This window comes from Poromitra crassiceps (genome assembly GCF_964638095.1).
Source record: "Poromitra crassiceps genome assembly, chromosome: 19".
Taxonomy (NCBI): domain Eukaryota; kingdom Metazoa; phylum Chordata; class Actinopteri; order Beryciformes; family Melamphaidae; genus Poromitra; species Poromitra crassiceps.
Genome location: NC_139646.1, coordinates 7157862 through 7171459, shown reverse-complemented (window position 1 = coordinate 7171459; position 13598 = coordinate 7157862). Strand labels below are relative to the sequence as shown.

At 45.5% G+C, this 13598-nt stretch overlaps 1 protein-coding gene across 1 annotated transcript in view; it reads left to right on the top strand.

Moving 5' to 3' along the window:
* The window catches only part of LOC310793861 (protein sidekick-1-like), a gene marked incomplete at both ends in the record, with an annotated part of 384133 nt that extends 371433 nt beyond the window's left edge, over positions 1–12700 (top strand). Inside the window, 4 exons of the mRNA XM_083655753.1 lie at positions 5460–5597; positions 7886–8006; positions 8207–8336; positions 12395–12700. Of these exons, the coding sequence (XP_083511879.1) occupies positions 5460–5597; positions 7886–8006; positions 8207–8336; positions 12395–12700 (695 nt within the window). The remainder of the gene's footprint in view (positions 1–5459; positions 5598–7885; positions 8007–8206; positions 8337–12394) is intronic.
* Positions 12701–13598: the final 898 nt, after the last annotated feature.

Sequence of the window (13598 nt, the reverse complement as noted above, 5' to 3'; positions counted from 1 at the left end):
TCTTAATAAAAGTTGTAATAAAATAAATATTTACCTCTCCACATACAACCAGAATATCCATTGCTGTCCTCGTTACTTTAATGTCGCCAACAAATCCAGCCTTGAAGTGCGACCACACGTCCAGGCTCTTGTATGCTTTCATGCTTTGGTCTGTGTATTTCCCCGGCGTCAATATTAAGTACATATAAATGTCAGGAAACCCTATTCCTGGCCACATGTCTACGTCCATGGACCACTGGTTCTTTGGCAAGCTGTAAGGGTCACAATCGAGTCCAACTGCCTTCAATTTAAGCAGATAATCGTTTATATTAGCCGTGGTTTCGCTACTACCCCTGGCGGAAGCCACTGTTTGTTTTGGAAATTTGACACTCAGCGCTGCTCAGTCCGGCTGAGGGGGCGTGTTCGGGAGGGGGCGTGGCGTCGGTGCATTCCCTCTATTCTTCTGGAGTTGGTGCATGGCCATGTGCATGGCTGGCAAACTAAAAGACTGTTTCCTGTGAGACTAAATTGAGGTAGAACTGTAGAAGAAGAAGAATTGTATGGTTTTCTATTGGTTGATTCTGTTGCCAATCAAATTGTCTGCCCTCTTATTGGCTAGTTTTACTGTCTCCTCCTCTCTTAACTTCTCCTGTGTGCAACACAGATAAAACCACTAGATGGCACTATATAAATAAATCTAAGTAGAGGACATAATAAGCTCACTAGATGGCGCTATTGCACATAAAACAAAGTTGAGGACAGAATACTCCCCCGCCTGGCATTGTTAAATGTCACTATTAACATATTAAACTAAAAGTAAGTTCAAGATTCAGTCCCTTTAGGAAGGAGAAGAATGATCTCAGAGACTGGTCTCATATACGTTGCTCTGCGGGGTACCTTGAGAAGCTGTGCTGACCACTATCTTCCGCACTTTTCGGAAGCTTGGGAACACAGATGTGACCAATCCCATGGGCGGGATAGCTGACTGTCTTTCAAGAGCACAATGTCTCCAGTTTGCAGATCTCTGCATGTCTCATTCCACTTGCGTCTGCTCTGACGTGTTGGCAAGTACTTCTGCTTCCAGCGGATCCAGAATTCATTGGCCAAAGCTTGTACCTGCCTCCATTGGCTCTTGTAGAGGTCTTCCTTTGTGAAGTGACCTGGAGGAGCAGATGTGCCAGACTTCTGGGTGAGTAGAATAGCAGGCGTTAAGAGGAACGGTGAGTCCGGATCAGACGAGATTGGCACTAGTGGTCCCGCAATGATGATCGCTAACACTAAAAGCATGGTGACATGGCTTTGTTTCCTCAGGATGAGAGGATTCCTTTCGGCTTGGTCCAGAGGTGCGTGTAAGGAGGCGAGACGAGAGAGTGCGTGGTCACAATTATTGGGAAGAGGATGTCTGGGTGATCTGAAAGCTAGAGGTGCCACCCAGCTATTAGTGTCATCTTTGTAAATCTCTTCCTCCATCATTTTTAGGAAGGCCATATCTTCGAAGGATGGAGCACACTTATCATCATTTTTGGTTCTCATAAACACTGAGCTGCCAAGCTTATCTTCAGCTGCCTTGTCAGTAGAGACACTTGTAGGCGAAGGAAACACATTGCAAGGAATTGATTCCCCGCCGTGGTTCACCATGTCTCTGTGGCGTATTTGATTCTGGCATGGGGTGAGGAATGAGGGTCGTCCATTATCAAGGATGTGCGTCTTTAAGGTGCTGATGGTTGGCTTATGCACATTCCCAAGGCAAACCTCACCTATGAGGACCCAGCCTAAGTCCAGTCTCTGAGCAAAGGGAGTGTTGCCTGGCCCATTGATTTGTTGCCTCACCTTGTGCACTCTGAGGATATCTCTTCCAAGCAAGAGTAGGATCTGTGCATTTGGATCCAGTTGTGGGATGTGAGCTGCAACTGGACTCAAGTGAGTGTGCTGGCGTGCCGCCTCCGGTGTCGGTATCTCTGTCCTATTGTCTGGGATTTCGTCACACTCGGTGAGTGGAGGAAGATCAATGACTATCCCTCCATTCACAGCCTCAATCTGGAAGCCATTTGCTTTCCTTCCTGTCATTTCCATCACTCCGGCACAAGTTTTGAGTGAGAAAGGGGATGGGTCACTTTCAATCCCAAACTGCTCAAAGAAGCTTGATCTCGCTAAAGAGCGATTGCTCTGATCATCAAGAATTGCGTATGCCTTGATTGAACTTCCTGACTGTCCATGCGGGTATATGTTTACCAGGCATATCTTGGAGCAAGAACGAGCTGAGAGGCCTGGGCCACATACCTCAGTGCAGTGGGAAGAGATGGTGGTTGGAGGGTTGAAACCTCCATCCTGTGCTGAAGGCTCTGGGTCTTGAGTGGAAGGCTTGGGCGTCCAGGGGGGCGGGCCTGGATGCATTGCTGTAATGTGATGGTCACTTTCACATTCTCTGCACTTGAGCACTTTTTTACAGTCTCTGGCGAAGTGAGATGATGAGGCGCAACACCTAAAGCATATGCTGTTCTCCTTAAGGTAGATTTTACGCTCCTCTATGGGCTTGGCTCTAAAACCTCTACATTTGGCGAGAGCATGAGGTTTGCTGTGAATGGGGCAATTCTTTGTTACATCATCATCACTGTATGTTGCTTTTTCTGTGCTGGTATCAGCTGTTGTAGTAATGTCGGTCTTGTGCACATATATGGGAGTTCTTGAATTACTCATACTTGGATTCTCATACTTGGCAGGACCACTGACACTGCTTGAAAAGGCAAAACTGGGATCGTTTCTAGTTCTTGCCTCTTTACAGATGAACTGCATGAAGAAGGAGAATGGTGGGAAGCATGCTCCATGTTCCTCTTTGAACTTTGAGCCCAGCGAGATCCATTTTTCCTGGAGGCCATGGGGAAGTTTCTCCACAATTGTGTTGACGCCACGAGCCGTGTCCAGGTAAGCGAGGCCAGGAAAGTATCCATCGTTTTTAGCAGACTGCAACTCCATAAGCAAATCTCCGAGTTCTCTAAGTTTGATGTGATCTTTACTGGTTATGCGGGGAAAACTATCCAACTTTTTGAATAGAGCGCTCTCTATTACCTCTGGTGCAGCATAACATTCCAGGAGCCTGTCCCATACCAGCTGACAAGCGGCATGTGGGTTGGTTACATGCACTGAACGCATTCTTCTGACATGCTCAGATGATTCTTTGCCTAACCATTTTGCTAAGAGATCTAGCTCTTCACTAGCAGTGAGATCTAAGCCATGTATGGCATTATTGAAGGATGATTGCCATGCTCTGAAGCTCTCAGGTCTATCATCGAACTTAGTGAGTCCCGTGGTCACAAGTTCTCTTCGTGCTAAGTACTTGGCGAAGTCGATCATGCTAGTAGCTTCCGTCTCAGGCGCATAGTGTCGTTTTTGATTGGAAGGGTGTTCATCATATGCTCTATGACTTAAAAGAGGTTTATTTTCAGCAAGATAGATTTTGCGAGAAGGGTTTTGATCAGGCTGGTGTATACGAGGCTGGGGAGCAAGATGACTTGACGATTTCGCAGTTTCAACTCTGCAGACCCGCCTAGCTGCGATGGAGTGTGGGCTATCATCATTGTTGTGTGAATGAGTCACCTGGGTGACCTCATGTTTTACAGGAGTCGATGATTCCCCGTTATCGCATGGTTGGTCGGGTGAAGAGGGGTTATCGTCGACAGTTTGCCATTCTGACTGTTCCTCTACGTAGCCTTCTGTTCGTTGCCTTATAACTTGAGATAAGCGTAACTGACTTTGCCGACTTCGGCTGTGACGTTCTCCGTCTTCCACTCCTGCAGCTGCTTCCAATGCTTCAGCATGCGCCAGGGCAGCAGCAGCCTCTTGCTTCAAATGCAAAGCCTCTAAAGTTGCTTCTACTCCCGCCTTCTCTGCCTGTAATCTTGCTCTCTCTTTTTTTATAGCCACTTCTTTCTCTGCGAATGATGCTCGTGCACGCGCAGCCTCAGCCTTTGCTCGAGCTTTCACTGCGGCACTACTCACTGAAGATTTGGTGGAAGAGCTGTGTTTTGAACTGGGTAGTGATGCTTCATCAGCTATTTCACTTTTCTTGTCCATGTTTGTAGCGTCAAATCCTTTACTTGATTTGCTCATTGATTTCATGGCTTTTCACTGTAACTGCCCTCCCTACGTGTTTGTGGTGGAACGTAGATTGACAGTCAGCCAAACTCCATTCAATAACGAGATGCGAGTCAGGAAGATAGCGTCCTAGCTCTTGGGTTTAATGACTTTCACAGTGTTGTCATCGAAAAGGAGTGAAACTGTACAGAAAAGAAAGATACAGAAAATTACTGTATTTTACAGAGTCACCACAGAGCTACTATCATTACAACAGGTGCTCTAAACAAATAAATGTAGATAGTAATAAACACATCTTCTGATACAGTGCAATGTAGGGTGAAATATACAACAATATACTTAGACCCAGCTAGAGCTACTGCAAATAATATTCACTGTATATTATCTGTGCTACAACACACCTAAATGCTGGCAAACAGAACATTCACAAAATACAACAGTGTCAAACATCATCCATCAGAAATACTCTTCAATATATGATTCTAAGCATAAAGTAAACAAAATAAACTTACAGCCATTGCTTTCTTAAGCGTATCAAGTGAGGATTGCAAAGGTATTCTTCTGGAGTTGGTGCATGGCCATGTGCATGGCTGGCAAACTAAAAGACTGTTTCCTGTGAGACTAAATTGAGGTAGAACTGTAGAAGAAGAAGAATTGTATGGTTTTCTATTGGTTGATTCTGTTGCCAATCAAATTGTCTGCCCTCTTATTGGCTAGTTTTACTGTCTCCTCCTCTCTTAACTTCTCCTGTGTGCAACACAGATAAAACCACTAGATGGCACTATATAAATAAATCTAAGTAGAGGACATAATAAGCTCACTAGATGGCGCTATTGCACATAAAACAAAGTTGAGGACAGAATACACGCACACACACACGCACACCGGAGATTATTCTTATTGAAAAAAAGGAGATGGCCAAACTTAGCAGGATGATCCAACTTGTCTGATTTGAATTTGACTGGATTACTACTTAATTCCATACAATCTACTGTAGTAGGAAGTGACTGCTGTTGCTGTGATGTGTCTTAGTGTCTGCTGCCATCTAGAGGCAGAGTCAATCGCACTATAGCTGCACTCATTGTACAAGTACAAGGCATTACGGGCGTGGTAGTGGCCGTGACACAGGCGCTGCCTCCGTGGGAGTGGGAGTTGGGGAAGGTCGGGGATTGGGCCTAGGCAGTTTGACCTGGATTCCTCAAAAACACAGCTAATTTCCAATATATATTGATTTTCAGCAGAAAAAAGTGTTGAGTATCTCTTTAAAACAAAGCTATGCTATTGTTTCCATTCTTCTATAGCTGATAATAAAAACAATGGAAATCTAAGGAAATCATAAAGTACTGTGTGTAAAAGGCCTGGCTGTGCCCCCTCCTCTGTGCCTGCAGCGCTGTCGGAGCGTCCGTTCTATGAGGAGTGGTGGTTCCTGCTTGTCATGGCTCTGGTGGGACTCATCCTCATCCTGGTGCTGGTCTTCACACTGATGCTGCACGGACACAGCAACAAGTACAAGGCCTGCAGCACAGGTCTGTGCATCTGCTTCTTCTTCTTCTTCTTCTTCTTCTTCGGGGGGAGGGTTAGACATAAAAAATACATCTTTATTGACGGTCGATATTACATCGAAAGGAAAACAGAAATACAGACAAAACAATCACGAACAAATAAAGATGTCATTAATGCAGACAATTGCATTAGAGCCAGAGGGGAATTTCTAAATGAAAACATTAAATAAAGAGCATAAATCAACTTTCTTTGTCTTTGCAGCTTTCTTATTTTTTTTAGTTAAAAATTGTTTTAATATACAGTTTTCTTTCCCTCCTTTCCTTTCCTGACATATTGCCCGGGGCACTGTCTAATCTTCTAAAGCTTTCATCCGTTTTCAGACATAGGGCTTTCACACCGGCAGGGCTCCGTGCCGGTTCCGGTTCCCGAACCCAAATTTGAACCGGCCGGCGCGTTCAGACCGAAAAAATAATTGGTTCGGAACCTGAGAAGTTGGTTCTCAGCGGAACCAAAAGATAGTTGTTTTTTCCTTGGGAACCGTGACATCATCGGTGGGCGTGTCTTATTCTAGGCTGTGAAAATGAGCAAGAAGGAGAAGAAGGCAGTAACAACATGGAGAAAAATCATTTGTAGTGGTCTGCTGAGAAAATAAAATGTTTAATGGCGATTTGGGCATCTACCGAATCTCAAGAAAAGCTAGAAAGCAGTACAAGAAAGAGCAAGTCATATGCCGAACTTGCGGAAGAGATGGCCAAGGCTGGGTTCACTCGAACGCCAGACCAAATAATTAATAAACTTAAAAAACTGAAGGACTACCGAATAATGTCCTCCCACTTTGCTTCCGCTCAAACTGGTGTGAACGCGGGCGGGTCGCCAGAAAGCACCAAGGTTCTGAGACTCCAGAACGGAACCAGAGCCAGAACCAGAACCGTGTCTGTCTGAAAGTGGTAACAGAGTAGTGGAGGGATTCACACCACACAAAACATCAGCGAAAACTAGCCACCACTGGTGATCAAAGATTGAATGGAATTCATAGGGACCAAATGCTGTGTCAAAATACCTTAAATCAACACCAGCACCTTGGTCTAAAAAATAACATTTCTCCCATATTGAGGAGTTGCATGGTTTCCCCACTGTTCCAGTTTATGCAGAATCGTTAGTGTATGAATTATGGAGACATCTGTTTGGGTGTCACCAAGGGAGCCCGATGAGTCATTCTAGTTTTGCTTGTTTCTTGGATTATTCTCAGGCCAGAGAACAGCGAAATATTCTATGAATAAAACAGGAGATTGAACCATAAACGCAGTGTACTGCAAGAGAAACAATATCAATGAATGTTATATGGAAAGAAAATCTCAGCCTCGGTCCCACATATCTCTGCTTTATTTGATGTTACTTTTCCCAAATCATTTACCTTTGCTGATTCTGTCTAATTCCATTTGGCTGTGTCTCTGTTCCCTCCAGGAAAGCATGTATCTACAGTGGAGGAGTCTGTAACCCTGTGTATCTGTTCCCTCCAGGAAAGCATGTATCTACACTCTACAGTGGAGGAGTCTGTAACCCTGTGTATCTGTTCCCTCCAGGAAAGCATGTATCTACAGTGGAGGAGTCTGTAACCCTGTGTCTCTGTTCCCTCCAGGAAAGCATGTATCTACAGTGGAGGAGTCTGTAACCCTGTGTATCTGTTCCCTCCAGGAAAGCATGTATCTACGGTGGAGGAGTCTGTAACCCTGTGTCTCTGTTCCCTCCAGGAAAGCATGTATCTACAGTGGAGGAGTCTGTAACCCTGTGTCTCTGTTCCCTCCAGGAAGGCATGTACCTACGGTGGAGGAGTCTGTTACCCTGTGTATCTGTTCCCTCCAGGAAAGCATGTACCTACGGTGGAGGAGTCTGTAACCCTGTGTCTCTGTTCCCTCCAGGAAAGCATGTACCTACAGTGGAGGAGTCTGTTACCCTGTGTCTCTGTTCCCTCCAGGAAAGCATGTACCTACGGTGGAGGAGTCTGTAACCCTGTGTCTCTGTTCCCTCCAGGAAAGCATGTACCTACGGTGGAGGAGTCTGTAACCCTGTGTCTCTGTTCCCTCCAGGAAAGCATGTATCTACGGTGGAGGAGTCTGTAACCCTGTGTCTCTGTTCCCTCCAGGAAAGCATGTATCTACGGTGGAGGAGTCTGTAACCCTGTGTCTCTGTTCCCTCCAGGAAAGCATGTATCTACGGTGGAGGAGTCTGTAACCCTGTGTCTCTGTTCCCTCCAGGAAAGCATGTATCTACAGTGGAGGAGTCTGTTACCCTGTGTCTCTGTTCCCTCCAGGAAAGCATGTACCTACGGTGGAGGAGTCTGTAACCCTGGACAACGGAGGCTTCACTGCTCTGGAGCTCAACAGCAGGACGCTCAACCCCAAGAACTCTTTCTTGAAAAAGAATGGCACCAGGTATGCACGCACGCACACACACACACACACACACACACACACACACACACAACTTTCCTCAAAATGATCTCTGATTTACTGTACGCGCGCGTGTATGTGTGTGTGTGTGTGTGTGTGTGTGTGTGTGTGTGTGTGTGCGCGTGTGTGTGTGTGCGTGCATGCGTGCGTGCGTGCGCGCGTGTGTGCGTGCGTGTGTCCAGGTCTCCTCCGAGGCCCAGTCCAGGCGGTCTACACTACTCTGATGAAGACATCTGTAATAACTATAATGGCGCCGTTCTAACAGAAAGCACCACACTCACAGAGAAACCCACTGAGGTCTCAGAGTCAGAGGTAAGCTCTCTCTCTCTCACTCTCTTTTTCTATCTGAATTGCTATGTCTTTCCCCATTTTCTCCCCAATTGTACTTGGCCAATTCCCCCTGTCGCCCCGGTCGCTGCAACCCCTCTGCTGATCTGGGGAGAGCCATAGACACACACATGCTTCCGCCGAGACATGTGCAGTTGCCAGCCACTTCGTTTCACCTGACGGCGGGGAGCTTCACCGGCAGGACGTAGCACATGGGACGATCACGCTATTATCAGTTCCCTTCCTCCCCGAACAGGTGCCCTGACCGACTGACCAAAGGCGGCGCTAGTGCAGCGATCAGGGCTGAATCGCTAACTCTTTCAGTTTTTCTAGTGCCAGACCACTAAACATCTCTTCAATCCATTTGGATTTAGGTCTCTGAGTACCGTAAATTCCGGACTATAAGCCGCGGCTTTTTTCCCGTTTTTTGGCCCCTGCGGCTTATATAACGGTGCGTCTTATCTATGGATTTTTTCAGAAAAAAAAAAAAAAATACAAATAAAATCTCTCTTTTTTAGCACTCTTTCTAACTATAAATCCACTTCTGTTTTAATTTCCTCTCTTGCCCTCTTTTCACCACACCGCGGACACTGTGTGCACTGTAAAAATAAACAACGGTGGTGTTGTGTTATGTTGTTTTGTTGAAATGTTACGGTAATACGGTAAATGGGAGCTTCCTCAAACAGCCATCCCGACAATCCCCTCTGTGCGTGACCACTTACATATGGTAATTACGGTAAGCAAACGGCCACTCGGCCATCAACTCCCTCCCCCGACTACCAGGAGAAAATCACAAACTTCGGCGAATTCACACAAAGGAAGATCAAGGAATATTCCATCGAACCGGAGCAGATCATAAATATGGATGAAGTGCCTTTGACGTTCGACCTGCCACTCACTCGGACTGTTAACAAGAAGCGCCCTGGAGGATTCTTTCACCAAAAAAAAGCTTTGCTCGTTCTCGACAGCATGAGAACGAGCAGTAGAAGCAACACTCTCACTTACCATGGGGAAGGTACGCAGAAATTCACACGAGGCAGCTTTCAAGTTGAAAGCAGTCAATCTCGCATTAAAAGAGGGAAACAGAGCAGCCGCGCGTAACCTGGGCATCGATGAGTCAATGGTGAGGCGTTGGACGGTGCAGCAGGAGGAACTGTCTCAGCACGGAATATTATAGGAGTGTGAAAACATCCACAATCACCAACGGGTTCCAAAACGCTGGACTGCTGCGGGATGAAGAGAATGACGCCGCCACAGCTGGCGCTGAGGGCCGTCAGAGGCTTCAGAGGCTGTTCGATGCCGACAGTGATGAAGAGGAGTTCGTTGGTTTTGAGTGACAATGAAGGAGAGAGGAGAGTGGTTGACGAAGCCACCCTGAACCTGTTCGTTTCCGACACTGAAGATGAGGACTTTGGTGGTTTCAGTACGCAGGAAGAAGAGGAAGACGAGGATTAGTGACTTGACTTCTCTGGTTACAGGTTTGCTGCACATATAGCCTATTGTTGTGTGATTTTGTCTGGGGATTAGTGACCTGACTTTTGTTTTGTTTTGTTGAAATGTTAATAAATGGGAGCTTCCCCAAACAGCCATCGCTTTCCCGACATTCCTCTCTGTGCACGAACCCTTTCATATGGTAATTAAACATCAAAACACCCGCGGCTTATAGACCGGTGCGGCTTATAGAAGAAAAAAATAGTCAATTTTGGTCCCGCGGCTTATAGACCGGTGCGTCTTATAGTCCGGAATTTACGGTATCTTTCCATTTTAAAGCGATTACACGTTTGGCATGTAAAATGCGTTTTTTTGTTTTACGTGATTTTCAGAAAATGTTTCAAAAGTCATAAAAGTGCTCCTCATTTGTGAAGATTATCCTGCTGAACACAAATTAACACTCCAATAAACTTGTGTTAACCACAGATCTTATTTCATGCATTTAACCGAAATACCCCTTCTAAAAATCCCATACTGTAGCATTTTGCCCCTAAGAACCAACATGGCGGCGATTTCTGGTTAAGCCTACAAAAATGCGTCATCCCTGCAGTACTCTACAATAATTATGTGGAAACTGCTGCTGAGGTTTTAGGAGAAAGCAGCAAGAGAGGTCTTTTGACAGGTCATTAAGCTTATTATGTCCATTAATTCAACCTACTAATGTCAACGTGGTTTGAGCATAAATGATATAGCCTACTAGATATAGCCTACTACTCATAAACTGTGTAGGCATGGAGAATTCCTCCTGGCCCTCCTGTTGCAGTGATGGATCAGCTGCTTTCTGCTTTTATTTCATGTCAAGCATTTCCCCTTTTTATTGCTGTAATGGCTGTAAGACAAACACTATAATTCCTATAATATACCTATAATAGGTCTAATACTGCGATACTGGCACTCACTAGTGATTTAGTGAACATATCACCATATTTTCGTGTTCTGTAGGCTAGTAGCCTATCACTAGCTTATAATATCCCTATAGGGAGTATACAGGATGTGTTCTGTAGGCTAGTAGCCTATCACTAGCTCATACTATTCCTATAGGGAGTATACAGGATGTGTTCTGTAGGCTAGTAGCCTATCACTAGCTTATAATATTCTTATAAGGAGTATACAGGATGTGTTCTGTAGGCTAGTAGCCTATCACTAGCTCATACTATTCCTATAGGGAGTATACAGGATGTGTTCTGTAGGCTAGTAGCCTATCACTAGCTTATAATATTCTTATAAGGAGTATACAGGACGTGTTCTGTAGGCTAGTAGCCTATCACTAGCTCATACTATTCCTATAGGGAGTATACAGGATGTGTTCTGTAGGCTAGTAGCCTATCACTAGCTCATACTATTCCTATAGGGAGTATACAGGATGTGTTCTGTAGGCTAGTAGCCTATCACTAGCTCATACTATTCCTATAGAGAGTATACAAGATGTGTTCTGTAGGCTAGTAGCCTATCACTAGCTCATACTATTCCTATAGGGAGTATACAGGATGTGTTCTGTAGGCTAGTAGCCTATCACTAGCTCATACTATTCCTATAGAGAGTATACAAGATGTGTTATGTAGGCTAGTAGCCTATCACTAGCTCATACTATTCCTATAGAGAGTATACAGGACGTGTTCTGTAGGCTAGTAGCCTATCACTAGCTCATACTATTCCTATAGGGAGTATACAGGACGTGTTCTGTAGGCTAGTAGCCTATCACTAGCTTATAATATTCCTATAGGGAGTATACAGGATGTGTTCTGTAGGCTAGTAGCCTATCACTAGCTTATAATATTCCTATAGGGAGTATACAGGATGTGTTCTGTAGGCTAGTAGCCTATCACTAGCTTATAATATTCCTATAGGGAGTATACAGGATGTGTTCTGTAGGCTAGTAGCCTATCACTAGCTTATAATATTCCTATAGGGAGTATACAGGATGTGTTCTGTAGGCTAGTAGCCTATCACTAGCTTATAATATTCTTATAGGGAGTATACAGGATGTGTTCTGTAGACTAGTAGCCTATCACTAGCTTATAATATTCCTATAGGGAGTATACAGGATGTGTTCTGTAGGCTAGTAGCCTATCACTAGCTTATAATATTCCTATAGGGAGTATACACGATGTGTTATGTAGACTAGTAGCCTATCACTAGCTTATAATATTCTTATAGGGAGTATACAGGATGTGTTCTGTAGGCTAGTAGCCTATCACTAGCTTATAATATTACTATAGGGAGTATACAGGATGTGTTATGTAGACTAGTAGCCTATCACTAGCTTATAATATTCCTATAGGGAGTATACAGGATGTGTTCTGTAGGCTAGTAGCCTATCACTAGCTTATAATATTCTTATAGGGAGTATACAGGACGGCAAGGCACAATGATCCCGGCTTGAACACGCTGTCTAAAAGGGGCCTTTGTTTCTCTCTCATCAAATGTCAACTTCTAACCCCACTGTGTGTGTGTGTGTGTGTGTGTGTGTGTGTGTGTGTGTGTGTGTGTGTGTGCGTGCGTGCGTGTGCGTGTGTGTGTGTGTGTGTGTGTGTGTCTCTGTGTGTGTCTAGTTAACAGACAGTGACTACGAGGACGAGCAGCCGAAGCACTCCTTCGTCAACCACTACATGAGTGACCCCACCTACTACAACTCCTGGAAGCGGCAGCCCAAAGGCCTGAAGGGGCTCGGCGCTCCCTTCGGCTACGAGGAGTGCGCCACGGCGGACACGGAGCCCTACTACCAGACCGTGGTCACCCAGCATAGCACGGGCGGCGCGTACACACCCACGGGCCAGCCGGCACACACGCACGTCAACCCCAACACCAACCCCCCGGGGTCGCGCACCCCCGTCACGGGATTCTCCTCCTTCGTGTGACTCTGGAGAAATGAGCCCAACGCAAAATAACATGCCCACTTACACGAAACGAAGGAGCGGGCTGACGATGTGTGTTTGGGCAAAAAGAAGGAGGATGTAGGAGGAAGAGCGGGCAGCTTTTGGAGGAGAGGGGAGGATGGGATGAGGAGAGGTGGGATGGACTGGACCGCTTTATGCCCCAAAGAACTGAACCTACACTCCTCACTCACCTTCTCCCCTCGTTCACAAACACTCCTACTTTTTTACGCCTCTATGTCACTGTGCTTAAACACACAGTTACTTTTCTCTTTTGCACACAAACATGCGCGCGCGCACACACACGCACGCACACACACACACACACACACACACACACACACACACACACACACACATCAACTACTAGATATTTATGCCTATTCCAGAGACTCTCTCTCAAGAGAGCGTGCTTTTGCGCTGTGAGATACTAGATGTGTCACTTTGTGTAACTGTAGGGGAGAGAATGGACCCAAAACAGTGGAACCTGGAACTACTGCACAATGCTATTTCATTTCTCCTTCTCCACACATACACACAAAAGTGCACAAATACACACGGTTCGCCAAGTCTAGGAGGAGAATTATTTAAAAGATGGCACACAAAGGAATGGCTTTTGTTGACGGACTGGTTCATGTACACAAACACAGAGCTGTCGGCTTTAAAAGACTTAAAGACTAAATTGAGAAAAAAATCGATAATCACCGTTTTGTGATGGCTGTGGGTAGAGGCTCTTCAGCACTTCTGTCAGTGTGAGTGTGGCGTGCTTTGTGGGAGGCGGAGCTACGTGTGATGGTCGGGTTTGTGTTGGAATATATGAAAAGAATTACCACCATGTTTGTATGCCTCCGCCGTGGCCAGAGGCATTGTTTTTTTTACCGTC